At 44.5% G+C, this 15,382-nt stretch overlaps 1 protein-coding gene across 3 annotated transcripts in view; it reads left to right on the top strand.

The window, feature by feature from the left end:
- Positions 1-15,382, top strand: part of LOC148508280 (putative cation-transporting ATPase 13A4) — a 192,108-nt gene that overhangs the window by 156,105 nt on the left and 20,621 nt on the right. For all 3 annotated transcript variants that reach the window (XM_088444738.1, XM_088444737.1, XM_088444739.1), the window contains 3 exons: positions 12,238-12,334; positions 14,621-14,693; positions 14,838-15,012. In XM_088444738.1, coding sequence (XP_088300864.1) covers positions 12,238-12,334; positions 14,621-14,693; positions 14,838-15,012 — 345 coding nt within the window. The remainder of the gene's footprint in view (positions 1-12,237; positions 12,335-14,620; positions 14,694-14,837; positions 15,013-15,382) is intronic.

Raw genomic sequence — 15,382 nt, 5'->3', positions numbered from 1 at the left:
AGTGCAAAGATATGGAAGATACATCCACAAAACTTACTTGCATTCAACATTGCGGGTACCCCTGCAGCTGGAATTGTCCTTCTTCTCTCTCACTCTCTCTCTACAGTATTTATATATATATATATATATATATATATATATATATATATTAGGGGTGTGCACCGGCCACTTTTCGTGTTTTGTGTTTTGGTTTTGGATCTGGATCTTTCTTCGTGTTTTGGATCTGGATTGGTTTTGCCAAAACCACCCTTCCGTGTTTTGGGTTCTGGGTTTTGTGTTTTGGATCTGTATTTTTTTGAAAAAAAGCATAAAAACAGCTAAAATCACAGAATTTGTAGGTTTTTCTGCTCCTATGCTATTATTAACCTCAATAACCTTAATTTCCACTCATTTCCAGTCTATTCTGAACACCTCACACCTCACAATAGTGTTTTTATGTCCAAAAGGTTGCACCGAGGTAGCTGGATGACTATGCTAAGCGACACGAGTGGGCGGCACAAACACGTGACCCATCTAGGAGTGACACTGCAGTGGCAGGCAGGATGGCAGTTAGAAAAACTAGGCCCCAAACTGTACATAATGCAAAGAAAAAAAGAGGTGCAAGATGGAATTGTCCTTGGGCCCTCCCACCCACCCTTATGTTGTATAAACAGGACATGCACACTTTAACAAATCAATCATTTCAGCGCCAGGGTCTGCCACACAACTGTGGCTGAAATGATTGGTTCGTTTGGGCCCCCACAAAACAAGCTGGCAATTAATGTGTCCCTGCACAAACTGGCTCTACGGAGGCAAGATGTCATCCTCATCCTCCTCATCCACCGATTCCTCACCCTCTTCAGTGTGTACATCCTCATCCTCACAAAGTATTAACTCGTCCCCACTTGAATCCACCACCACAGGTCCCTCTGTACGTTCTGGAGGCTGGTCTCCCTGGAAGAGCTGATAATTCATTTTGATGAACATCATCTTCTCCACATTCTGTGGAAGCAACCTCCTACGCCTTTCGCTGACAAGGTTCCCGGCTGCACTAAACACTCTTTCGGAGTACACACTGGAGGGGGGGCAACTCAGGTAAAATAGAGCCAGTTTGTACAGGGGCCTCCAAATTGCCTCTTTTTCCTGCCAGTACAGGTATGGACTGTCTGACATGCCTACTTGGATGCTGTCACCGATGTAATCCTCCACCATTCTGTCAATGGTGACAGTATCATATGCAGTGACAGTAGACATGTCAGAAATTGTTGCCAGGTCCTTCAGTCCGGACCAGATGTCCAAACTTGGTCCTGTCTGCCCTGCATCACCGCCAGCGGGTTGCTTAGGATACCTAAGTTTTTTCCTGGCAGCCCCAGTTGCGGGAGAAAATGAAGAAGGAGCCGTTGACGTGTCACGTTCCGCTTCAGCTGACAGTGTGTTCACCAGCAGGTCTTTGCACCTCTGCAGGCTTGTGTCGGCCGGAAAGAGAGACACCACATAGGCTTTAAACCTAGGATCGATCACGGTGGCCAAAATGTAGTGGTCTGATTTCAACAGATTGACCACCCTGGAATCCTGGCAAAGCGAATGAAGGGCTTCATCCACAAGTCCCACATGCCGAGCGGAATCGCTCCGTCTTAGCTCCTCCTTCACTTTCTCCAGCTGCTTCTGCAAAAGCCTGATGAGGGGAATGACCTGACTCAAGCTGGCAGTGTCTGAACTGACTTCACGTGTGGCAAGTTCGAAGGGCTGAAGAACCTTGCACAACACGGAAATCATTCTCCACTGCGCTTGAGTCAGGTGCATACCCCCTCCTTTGCCTATGTCATAGGTGGATGTATAGGCTTGTATGGCCTTTTGCTGCTCCTCCATCCTCTGAAGCATATAGAGGGTTGAGTTCCACCGCGTCACAACCTCTTGCTTCAGGTGATGGCGGGGCAGGTTCAAGAGTGTTTGCTGGCGCTCCAGTCTTCGGCACGCAGTCGCTGAATGGCGAAAGTGGCCAGAAATTTTTCGGGCCACCCAAAGCGTCTCCTGCACGCCCCTGTCGCTTTTCAGAAAATTCTGCACCACCAAGTTTATTGTGTGAGCAAAACATGGGACGTGCTGGAATTTGCCCAGATGCAATGCCCGCACAATATTGGTGGCGTTGTCAGATATCACAAATCCCCAGGAGAGTCTAAGTGGGGTAAGCCACTGGGCGATGATTTCCCTCAGTTTCTCTAAGAGGTTGTCGGCGGTGTGCCTCTTACTGAAACCGGTGATACACAGCGTAGCCTGCCTTGTAACGAGCTGGCGTTTCTGAGATGCTGCTACTGGTGACGCTGCTGCTGTTGCTGCGTAAGGTGATACATCTACCCAGTGGGCTGTCACAGTCATATAGTCCTTAGTCTGCCCTGTTCCACTTGTCCACATGTCCGTGGTTAAGTGGACATTGTGTACAACGGCATTTTTCAGGACACTGAGGACACTTTTTCTGACGTTTCTGTACAGTCTCGGTATCGCCTGCCTAGTGAAGTGGAATCTAGACGGGATTTGGAACCGGGGACACACTACCTCCATCAATTGTCTAAATCCCACTGCACTAATGGCGGATACCGGACGCACGTCTAACACCAACATAGCAGTCAAGGCCTCAGTTATACGTTTTGCTTCAGGATGACTGCTGTCGTACTTCATCCTCCTCGCTAAGGACTGTTGGAGGGTCAATTGTTTAGTAAAAGTAGTGGTGTTCCTACTTCCTCTCTGGGATGATGAACGACTCCCAGCAGCAGCAGCAACAGCAGCAGCGGCAGCAGTAGGCGTAGCAATGCAGGATCCTCCGGAGGAATCCCGGATAGGAGAGTCAGTCATGCCAGTGATATGGCCTGCAGGACTACTTCCGATCCTGACTAAGGAGGAAATTGACGAGGAGGGAGTTGACGGTGTGGTTTGCAGGCGCTTGGATACAACAGGACAACGGGATTTAGGTGTCCCTGGACTGCTTACGGTCTGAGCCAAAGTTTCTGAACTTGACAGTAACTTTTTATGAACGCGCTGCAGGTGCCGTATAAGGGAGGATGTTCCTAGGTGGTTGACGTCCCTACCCCTACTTATTTCACCTTTACATATGGTACATATGGCAAGACAGTTGTTGTCCGGATTTGGATAGAAATATTGCCAGACCAAAGAGGTGGAATGTTTGGTCTTCTGCCCAGGCATGACCGTGATGGGCTTTTTCATCCCACGGACAACAACTGTCTCCCCCGGAGCCTGATTTAAACAAACCACATCACCATCAGAATCCTCCTCGCCAACTTCCTCCTCAGCGCCAGCTACACCAGTATCCTCATCCTGTTGTACTTCAACAGTGACATCTTCAATTTGCATATCAGCAAGTGGACTGTGGGTGCTCCTTTCAGCACTTGCAGGGGGCGTGCAAATGGTGGAAAGAGCCACCTCTTCCCGTCCAGTGCTGGGAAGGTCAGGCATCGCAACCACCACCACACTTGGACTCTCCTTGGGGATTTGTGATATCTTCTTAGAAAGCACAGTTCTTCGCTGTGCTTTTGCCAGCTTAACTCTTTTGATTTTTTTAGTGGGAGGAGTGCTTCCATCGTCATGTGAAGCTGAACCACTAGTCATGAACATACTAGGGATCGACCTTAGCCGTTCCTTGCCACTCCGTGTCGTAAATGGCATATTGGCAAGTTTACGTTTCTCTTCAGCTGATTTAAATGTCTTTTTCAAGGTCATTTTCCTGAACTTTGCCATTTGGGATTGTATGTGCCCTCTACTATGACATTGGGCATCGGCCTTGGCAGACGACGTTGATGGCATGTTATCGTCTATGTCATGACTAGTGGCAGCAGCTTCAGCACTAGGAGGAAGTGGTTCTTGATCTTTCTCTATTTTATTTTTATCGGAGAAAGTTTGGTCCTCCATTTATGTTATATCGATTTGATATATACGTGCGGCTAAACACAGAAAATAAATTTTTTTTTGGTTCGGACTGGAGTGTACTTTGTGGGTTACAGCACCCTTTAACGGTCAAGCCAGCCGGCCCTTTACTTATGACACAGGCGCACTCTTGGCACTACTTTGTTGATGCACGTGCGGCTACTGCGCACACAATTCACAAACACAGAAAATAATTTTTTTTTGGTTTGGACTGGAGTGTACTTTGGGGGTTACAGCACCCTTTAACGGTCAAGCCAGCCGGCCCTTTACTTATGACACAGGCGCACGCTTGGCACTACTTTGTTGATGCACGTGCGGCTACTGCGCACACAATTCACAAACACAGAAAATAATTTTTTTTTGGTTTGGACTGGAGTGTACTTTCGGGGGTTACAGCACCCTTTAACGGTCAAGCCAGCCGGCCCTTTACTTATGACACAGGCGCACGCTTGGCACTACTTTGTTGATACACGTGCGGCTACTGCGCACACAATTCACAAACACAGAAAATAATTTTTTTTTGGTTTGGACTGGAGTGTACTTTCGGGGGTTACAGCACCCTTTAACGGTCAAGCCAGCCGGCCCTTTACTTATGACACAGGCGCACTCTTGGCACTACTTTGTTGATGCACGTGCGGCTACTGCGCACACAATTCACAAACACAGAAAATAATTTTTTTTTAGGTTTGGACTGGAGTGTACTTTCGGGGGTTACAGCACCCTTAACGGTCAAGCCAGCCGGCCCTTTACTTATGACACAGGCGCACGCTTGGCACTACTTTGTTGATGCACGTGCGGCTACTGCGCACACAATTCACAACCACAGAAAATAATTTTTTTTTGGTTTGGACTGGAGTGTACTTTCGGGGGTTACAGCACCCTTTAACGGTCAAGCCAGCCGGCCCTTTACTTATGACACAGGCGCACGCTTGGCACTACTTTGTTGATGCACGTGCGGCTACTGCGCACACAATTCACAAACACAGAAAATAATTTTTTTTTAGGTTTGGACTGGAGTGTACTTTCGGGGGTTACAGCACCCTTAACGGTCAAGCCAGCCGGCCCTTTACTTATGACACAGGCGCACGCTTGGCACTACTTTGTTGATGCACGTGCGGCTACTGCGCACACAATTCACAAACACAGAAAATAATTTTTTTTTTGGTTTGGACTGGAGTGTACTTTCGGGGGTTACAGCACCCTTAACGGTCAAGCCAGCCGGCCCTTTACTTATGACACAGGCGCACGCTTGGCACTACTTTGTTGATGCACGTGCGGCTACTGCGCACACAATTCACAAACACAGAAAATAATTTTTTTTTTGGTTTGGACTGGAGTGTACTTTCGGGGGTTACAGCACCCTTAACGGTCAAGCCAGCCGGCCCTTTACTTATGACACAGGCGAACGCTTGACACTACTTTGTTGATGCACGTGCGGCTACTGCGCACACAATTCACAAACACAGAAAATAATTTTTTTTTGGTTTGGACTGGAGTGTACTTTCAGGGGTTACAGCACCCTTTAACGGTCAAGCCAGCCGGCCCTTTACTTATGACACAGGCGCACGCTTGGCACTACTTTGTTGATGCACGTGCGGCTACTGCGCACACAATTCACAAACACAGAAAATAATTTTTTTTTGGTTTGGACTGGAGTGTACTTTCGGGGGTTACAGCACCCTTTAACGGTCAAGCCAGCCGGCCCTTTACTTATGACACAGGGGCACTCTTGGCACTACTTTGTTGATGCACGTGCGGCTACTGCGCACACAATTCACAAACACAGAAAATAATTTTTTTTTGGTTTGGACTGGAGTGTACTTTCAGGGGTTACAGCACCCTTTAACGGTCAAGCCAGCCGGCCCTTTACTTATGACACAGGCGCACGCTTGGCACTACTTTGTTGATGCACGTGCGGCTACTGCGCACACAATTCACAAACACAGAAAATAATTTTTTTTTGGTTTGGACTGGAGTGTACTTTCGGGGGTTACAGCACCCTTTAACGGTCAAGCCAGCCGGCCCTTTACTTATGACACAGGCGCACGCTTGGCACTACTTTGTTGATGCACGTGCGGCTACTGCGCACACAATTCACAAACACAGAAAATAATTTTCTTTTAGGTTTGGACTGGAGTGTACTTTCGGGGGTTACAGCACCCTTAACGGTCAAGCCAGCCGGCCCTTTACTTATGACACAGGCGCACGCTTGGCACTACTTTGTTGATGCACGTGCGGCTACTGCGCACACAATTCACAAACACAGAAAATAATTTTTTTTTTGGTTTGGACTGGAGTGTACTTTCGGGGGTTACAGCACCCTTAACGGTCAAGCCAGCCGGCCCTTTACTTATGACACAGGCGCACGCTTGGCACTACTTTGTTGATGCACGTGCGGCTACTGCGCACACAATTCACAAACACAGAAAATAATTTTTTTTTTGGTTTGGACTGGAGTGTACTTTCGGGGGTTACAGCACCCTTAACGGTCAAGCCAGCCGGCCCTTTACTTATGACACAGGCGCACGCTTGGCACTACTTTGTTGATGCACGTGCGGCTACTGCGCACACAATTCACAAACACAGAAAATATATTATTTTTTTAGCACTTGGGGGGAGCACCCCTGATGGACAGAGCACCCCCTGGACAACACTACAGCACCCCTTTAGGACTGGGACACTGCACAGGACTTTGGAGTGGACACAGCCCCTATGGAGAACTGACTGCACAACACAGTCCAGCCAGCCCCTATGGACTTTGAAGTAGTGGACACAGCCCCTATTAACAACAGCAGCACAGCACAACACAGCCAGCCCCTATGGACTTTGAAGTAGTGGACAACAGCAGCACTACACTACACTACACTACACAGCACTAACTCCCACCCTCCCTCTTCACTGTCCACAGCCGAGTGAGAAAATGGCGCCGACGCGGGTACCTTATATAGGATCCAAAACCCGCGAGACTCGGAAGGCGGGATGATGACGTTTTGCCTCGATGTCAGATCCGAGTCAGGCGGGAAAAGTCGAGCCTGACTCGGATCGGACTCGGATCGGGGGGGCTCGGGGGGGTTCGGATTTCAGAAATCCGAACCCGCTCACCCCTAATATATATATATATACAGTCAGGTGCATAAATATTGGGACATTGTCAGAATTTCATATTTTGGCCTCTATTCACCACCACAATGGCTTTGAAATGAAACAAACAAGATGTGCTTTAACTGCAGACTTTCAGATTTAATTTGAGGGTAATTACATCCAAATCAGGTGAACGGTGTAGGAATTACAACGGTTTCTATATGTGCCTCCCACTTTTTAAGGGGCCAAAAGTAATGGGACTATCAACTCAAAAGTTATTTCATGGACAGGTGTGGGCTATTCCCTCGTTATTTCATTATCAATTAAGCAGGTAAAAGGTTTGGAGTTGATTCTAGGTGTGACATTTGCATTTGGAATCAGTTGCTGTCGACCCTCAATATGAGATCCAAAGAGCTGTCACGATCAGTGAAGCAAGCCATCATTAGGCTGAAAAATCAAAACAAACCCATCAGAGAGATAGCAAAAACATTAGGTGTGGCCAAATCAACTGTTTGGAACATTCTTAAAAAAAAGAACGCACCGGAGAGCTCAGCAACACCAAAAGACCCGGAAGACCATGGACAACAACTTTGGTGGATGACAGCAGAATTATTTCCCTGGTGAAGAAAAACCCCTTCACAACAGTTGGCCAAATCAAGAACACTCTCCAGGAGGTAGGTGTATATGTGTCAAAGTCAACAATCAAGAGAAGACTTCACAAGAGTGAATATAGAGGGTTCACCACAAGATGTAAACCATTGGTGAGCCTCAAAAACAGGAAACCAGATTAGAGTTTGCCAAACAACATCTAAAAAAGCCATTACGGTTCTGGAACAACATCCTATGGACAGATGAGACAAAGATCAACTTGTACCAGAGTGATGGGAAGAGAAGAGTATGGAGAAGGAAAGGAACTGCTCATGATCCAAAACATACCACCTCATCAGTGAAACATGGTGGTGGTAGTGTCATGGCGTGGGCATGTATGGCTGCCAATGGAACTGGTTCCCTTGTATTTATTGATGATGTGACTGCTGACAAAAGCAGCAGAATGAATTCTGAAGTGTTTCGGGCAATATTATATGCTCATATTCAGTCAAATGCTTCAGAACTCATTGGACGGCGCTTCACAGTGCAGATGGACAATGACCCGAAGCATACTGCACAAGCAACCAAAGAGTTTTTTAAGGCTAAAAAGTGGAATTTTATGCAATTGCCAAGTCAGTCCCCTGACCTGAATCCGATTGAGCATGCATTTCACTTGATGAAGACAAAACTGAAGGGAAAATGCCCCAAGAACAAGCAGGAACTGAAGACATTTGCAGTAGAGGCCTGGCAGTGCATCACCAAGGATGAAACCCAGCGTCCGGTGATGTCTATGCTTTCCAGACTTCAGGCTGTAATTGCCTGGAAAGAATTTGCAACAAAGTATTAAAAAGTGAAAGTTAGATTTAGGATTGTTTAGTTTGTCCCATTACTTTTGGCCCCTTAAAAAGTGGGAGGCACTTATAGAAACCGTTGTAATTCCTACACCTTTTCACCTGATTTGGATGTAATTACCCTCAAATTAAATCTGAAAGTCTGCAGTTAAAGCACATCTTGTTTGTTTAATTTCAAAGCCATTGTGGTGGTGAATAGAGGCCAAAATATGAAAATTCTGTCAATGTCCCAATATTTATGCACCTGACTGTATATATACATATATATATATATATATACACATACATACATACACAATCCTATAGTCCGACACTCCCTAATGATAGAGATAACTTTACCCTGTTGCCATCATTAGCATATCAACATGCTATAATAAAGGAGCAGAGTATATGCGGCACTCAGGGCACATAACACAAGTCTTCCTGTGGTCACCATTTCAATGGCTATGTATTTTCATCATGATGAAAATTTTCCTGTGTCATTGCACATTATTGAACATAGCTTAATTTATGGACATCTATGGTTTGATTTCTTTGCATGTGTGGATTGCATGGGTTGTTGCTGACACTTGGTGAAAATTTCATTACAATAGCCCCATTACAAATATATTTACTGAGAAAATGTTAATGTGTTCAATTATTATTCTACCCGCTGCATATATATATATATATATATATATATATGTGTGTGTGTGTATATCAGGCACTCAGGACAAGGAAGACCAAGGTGCGGGTGCCATCCTGAGTAAATATAAACGTAGTCCTTCTGGCATGGGTATGCACCCAGCTCAATAAAGGGGAGGCGGCACTCCAATCAGATGAAAAAAGTCAAAGTGTATTAATAATGTAACAGCATGATAACATCCATCTGTCAACGTTTCAAGGCTCAAAGCCTTTTCATCAGGACATACAAAGGAAGACCAAAACGTGAAACTGTCCTACCTTAAGGATGTTATCATGCTGTTACATTATTAATACACTTTGACTTTTTTCATCTGACTGGAGTGCCGCCTCCCCTTTATTGAGCTGGGTGCATACCCATGCCAGAAGGACTACGTATATATATATATATATATATATATATATATTTTATTAACAGTTTGTTATATAGCGCAGCATATTATGTTGAGCTTTAAAATTGGAAACAACAGTAATAGAACAAAACTGGGTATTAACAGACAGACATAGAGTTAGGAGGCCCTGCTCGCAAGCTTACAATTTATAGGGAAATAGGCATTGATACACAACGATAGGTGCTACATATTGCATATTGGTCCATCCAGAATCCAGAAAGGATGTAATTAGATAGGGAAGTTATGAAGATTATGTGGGTGGTTCTGGAATCTGATAAGCTTGTCTGAAGAGGTGAGATATCAGGGAGCGCTTGAAGGTTTGGAGACTAGTGGAAAGTCTTTTTGTGCATGGAAGGGCATCCCACAGAGAGGGTACAGCCCAAAAAAAGTCCTGTAGCCGTGTATGGGAGCAAGTAATATGTGTGGATGAGAGATGCAGATCTTGAGCGGAGAGGTTGGGTTGGAAGATATTTTGAGATAAGTGAAAAGATGTGTTTTGGTGTGGTTCGGTTAATAGCTTAATAGTATTTTATATTGAATACGGTAGAAAACCAGTAACCAATGGAGAGACTGACAGAGCAAACGAACATTTGGCGGGGAAGATCATCCTCATAGCTGCATTCAAAATGGATTTTAGTGGCAAGAGTCTGCTTTTGGGAAGACCAGTAAGAAGTTTATTGCAATAGCCAATGAGAGAAATAATGAGTGCATGGATTAGAGTTTTTGCAGTGTCTTGTGTAAGATATGGTTGCATTTTGGAAATATTTTTTAGATGTATGTAACAGGATTTGAAAACAGATTGAATATGGGGAACAAAGGACAAGTCAGAGTCAAGGATGATACCTAGGCAGCAGGCTTGTGGGGTTGATTGTCGAGTTATCAACAGTAATAGAGATACAGTATCAGGTTAGTAACTACTACTGGCTGGTGGAAATATAATTAATTCTGTTTTGGATATATTAAGTTTGAGGTGGTGAGATGACATCCAAGATAAAATGACAGAAAGACATTCAGTGACACAAACCAATACAGATGGTGGGGAATTTGGGGAGGTTAGGTAGATATGAGTATCATCTGCTTACAGATGATACTGAAATCCAAAAGAGATGATTAGTTTGCCAAGAGAGGTGGTATAGATTGAGAAAAGCAGAGAACCTAAGACTGAGCCTTGCGGTTCTTCAACTGATAGAGGAAGCGAAGAGGAGGCAGAATCAGAAAAACGAACAGTGAAAAAGCAATTAGATAGGTAGGATGAGAACCAGGAAAGAGATTGTAGTGTTCATATCAGAAGAGAGTGGTCAACAGTGTTGAAAGCAGCAGAGAGATCTACAAGAATAAGTAGTGACTTGGTAGTGACCAGATCATTCATTACCTTAATCAGTGCTGTTACTGTGGAGTATTGGAAATGAAAGCCTGAGAGAAGTGGTTCCAATAAGTTGTGTGAGTTAAGAAAGTGTGTGAGGCAAGTGTAAGCAAGTCTCTCAGGTATCTTGCAGATGCATGGGGGCTAAGATGGTAATTTAAGAGAGTTAGGGTCAGATATTTGTTTTTTTCAGAAAGGGAGTAATCACTGCATGCTTGAACAGTGATGGAAAGATACCAGTAGAGAGAGAGAGAGAGATTACAGATTTTAGTTAGGGTTGGGATGAGCACAGTAGACAGAGCTTTACTGATTTGTGAAGGTATAGGATCAAGAGGAGAGGTAGTGAAGTAGGAGGATGATAAGAGTGTAGATACATCATCTTCATTTGTGGGGTCAAATGAAGAGAATGTGCCAGAGGCTTCAGGTAAGGAATTGAGCAGGTCACAGGAAGAGCATACCATACATTTCAGATGTTATCACTCTTGTCCTTGAAAGAGGAAGCAAGATCTTGTGCACTGATAGTAGCAGGTGGGTTGGGTGAAGGAGAGGTAAGAAGTGATGTCTGGGTATGCATTCAGACACCTCTCCACTGATTGGGATGAAACAAATGTGAGGTGGTCCAATTGGATCCTGGCCAGATTTTAGGGGGTTCGGGTCTCGGTAGGACTGCCCGTTGGTGCACGCCAGGCAAAACTTTAACCCAGGGAGCCTGTTCTGAGCCTTACACTGGATGGATTTGGACAAAAACTTCACAGAGTTTTAACATTGGATCCCAGAACATATACAAGGAGGTTGAGGTCCCAGTCGGACCTCCCGTTGCTGTATGCTCGACAGAACTTTGACCTGAGGATGCTGGGAAGAACTTTGGCTCGGGAGCATGTTCTGGGCCTTCCACTGGATAGATTTGGATAAAAACTTCACAGAGGGGTGGCAAATGGTCTGGGATGTCTGGCAATTGGTCTGGGATGCCTAACTTAAAAACTTGAAGATTAAGTCCCAGTCACACGTCCCGTTGGTGTACACTGGGTAGAACTTTGACCTGTGGAGTTTGTTCTGGGTCTTCCACTTGATGTATTTGGATGAAAACTTCACAGAGGGGTGGCAATTGGTCTGGGATGCCTAACTTAATAACTTGAAGATTTAAACTCCCGCAGTGCTGGTACTGTATATAAATACAGGTATATATAGAGCCACATAAGCATGCATTGTAGTTGAAGATATGTTTCATTTTAAATAGATTACCGCATATCCACATAAAAGGAATCAAATAATTACATTTTGAAATAAGCTTTTATAGTTAATAATATGAAACTTAATACAATGTATATACTACTATTATTAACCAAATTGTTGTTTCCTTGGGCAGGGAAGGCCGGAATACTCTTGTTACATCATTCTCCATCTTTAAATTCTTGACAATGTTCACCCTGATTGGAATAACTTGCATTTTGCTTCTTTTTTGGGTATGTTATCACTCTACCCTCCATATAAGTACTGCCAGATGATGTTACTGTCTGTTAGGCACAACAAAAAACAATATTATTATTTCTTACAATCTTACTAAGGCCGGGTACACATTAGGCCCTTGTAGAAATGAGATGATATATTGGACAATATATCGTTTGGAAGGGGACTGGAATGATATATCGTCCATATCATTCAGTGTGTACCCTCAATCTTGTGTTTACATGCGTCGTCAGTGAGGTCTTCCCATCTGATGTGCTGCACGTCAGATGGGCCAACCATACTGACGATGGCATGCAAAAGAATGCGGGATGGCCAGGTAAATCACGTGGTTGTACACCTTATAGTGCAGTGTGTACAGCCACCCGATTAATCCTTTCAGGCAGCGGTTCGGTTGGGATACACGTTGATCTGATGTGTACCCAAAGATTAAAAGTTTATCACATCTAGAATAATTTTGCATACTTACATTATGTTTAGAATTTGTTTCGCTGTGCTTCTCTTATTTTACTGCCCATAGATTGTCTGCATTAAATGATTAACAGCAGCATATAATTGTATTAGCACCTATATTACACAGCGCCCTATTTCTTAAGCAATTATTAATCAGGTTTCCACAAGGAATTAAAATGGACACATTATGAAAGTCATTGTAAAAGGAAAATGCATTAAGGTGAAGGTGCATGAGGGTTTCAGAAGAGCACAGTTAGTGTAAGGGTTAGCATTACTGTGTCACAGCACTGAGGTCGTGGGTTACGATTCCCACTACTTCCCTTACTGTGTGAAGTTTGTATATTCTCCCCGTACTTGCGTGGGTTTCGTCTGGGAACTCTGGTTTCCTCCCACAATCCAAAAATATACTGGCAGGTTAATTGTCCCAAACCATAAATTAACCCTAGTATGTATGTGTGTGAGCATGTGGTAGGGGGGATCGGTATGAATGACCCGACGGTGGACGTCGACGCCGGAAGACCGGCAGCATTGAAGATCCCGACAAGGTAAGTAACTAACTGTCCCTAACCTTCCCCACCCCTAACCCTAACCCACCTTTAGGGGTGCTTAACCCTAACCTCCCCCCTAGTGCCTAACCCCCGTAAGTGCCTAAACCTAACCCCCACTCCCAGCAGCCTAACCCTAACCCTCCCAGGGGGGTGCCTAACCCTAACCTACCCTCGGGGGTGCCTAACCCTAAACCCCCTTCCCCTAGCCTAACCCCAACCCTCCCGAGGAGGTGCCTAACCCTAAATCCCCCCAGGAGCCCCGAACTCAACCCTCCTTCTGCGGCTGTCCGCGTCCGCCGCCTGGCTTTTCTTCATTCGGTATGCCAGGCATCGGGCTCCCAGCATAGAGATAATTATATCATTAGTCCCCTGTCGGGATAGCGCAGTCGAGAAGCCGGCGGTTGGCATTGTGACCGTCGGCTTCCTGACTGCTTCCCGTGGTAGGGAATATAGAATGTAAGCTCCACTGGGGCAGGGACTGGTGTGACTGGCCAAATTTGCTCTGTAAAGCGCTGCAGAATATGTGTGCGCTATATAAATAACTGGTAATAAATGAATCTAAGAACTAATGTGAACTTAGAGGTTGAAATATTGAAATATACTCTTGGCAAAGGAACTGCTGCTGTACACTTTCTCAGCCTGATAAAGTCGCACTTCTTGCTTTTACTTCCATGAGGCACAGCAACCTAAGTCTATTATATGATCCAAACCACTGGCTATGGCTTTGCATTTAGCCTTCTTCATGTGAAAAACTTTTCCCCTTCCAATACCTTGTAATCAGCAAATCCCTCAACCTGCAACCAATTACAGAAAGCTGACTGCCCTCATATACTAAAGCGGCGCTTTTCTCTCTTGGCCTCACTCGACTTACACTTGAAAGCCTGGCAAAGACCTTGGTTGGGGTGAATGTTCTTATTTCCCATGGGCACTATCCCTCTATTAATCTTTGTAAAAGTTGGCTGCACCCCATTATAGTAGGTTTGCACTACATAAGGTAACTCCTTTAACTATTAAACGCTGCATTGCACTTTATGTGTGGCACTGCTTATCATTGTTTGCATGTTTATGCCAGCTACACAGGGTAAACCTTACTAGCCCTCCTTTGCCTGATATGTTTGGGTATTGCATGTAGTCTGACATAACATAACATAACCTAACTAATCATAGAGAGAATATTATGCATGTCATTTATTATAATGCATATAACTTAGTCTGACTTGCTTGATAATTAAGATGTATTCGTGTATACAGTACATGATCTCACTTGTAATTTCCTTCTCTCAGAAACAAACTCTTCTTGGAAACTATCAGTACCTCATGCAAGATTTGGCTATAATCCTTACAGTCACCTTAACTTGTAAGTTTCCTTGTTTCTTTTGTTTTAGTGTCTTGTTCTTAATCTCCAGATATAGAGAACTATAGATTGTGTCTAAACTGCAGAGAACAGACTGATACCACATGAGTGAGCTGTAGTAATGTCCCTGCTCTGTTCTTTCCCTAGTGAGTCTGAATGGCCCAGCGCCGAAGCTTGCTCGCCACCGACCATCAGGACATCTTCTCTCTCCTCCTTTGTTACTCTCAATTTTAGTGCATTTTATCTTCACCATGGTCGTACAGATTATTGCTTTCATTCTGCTTCAGCAGCAGCCATGGTTCAGTGAAACCGATGTCTTCAGGTAAATGAGCTATGTCCACTGTAGAACTGACTTATTTTCCATCTAATGAGCATTGTGGGAGCTTGCCTACCTACTGTAGTTTCAGGCCTGCAGGTTAAGCTTATTTACCTGACATACTGCACCACTACATAGCTGACAAAAGGCTTTTATGAAGCTGCAAACTTGGAGACTTGCAGTGCCGATGCAGTTATGGGAGGTCTTGCACTTATTTTACTTCAATTGGTTTAGCTCATCGGTATTACTGTTACTGTGGGACTAAACAAATGGCTCCTTTTAATAGGACACAGGAATGCCATGTATAGTACCCATAAGCGAAAAACAAAATAGTCCTAAACATAATATAAGATTTTCTATATATATTTTACAAGAT

Source organism: Taudactylus pleione, unplaced genomic scaffold (assembly GCF_031769625.1).
Source record: "Taudactylus pleione unplaced genomic scaffold, aTauple2 ptg000372l, whole genome shotgun sequence".
Lineage (NCBI taxonomy): Eukaryota > Metazoa > Chordata > Amphibia > Anura > Myobatrachidae > Taudactylus > Taudactylus pleione.
The sequence above is the reverse complement of the archived record's forward strand: the minus strand, read 5'-3'. Positions and strand labels throughout refer to the sequence as shown.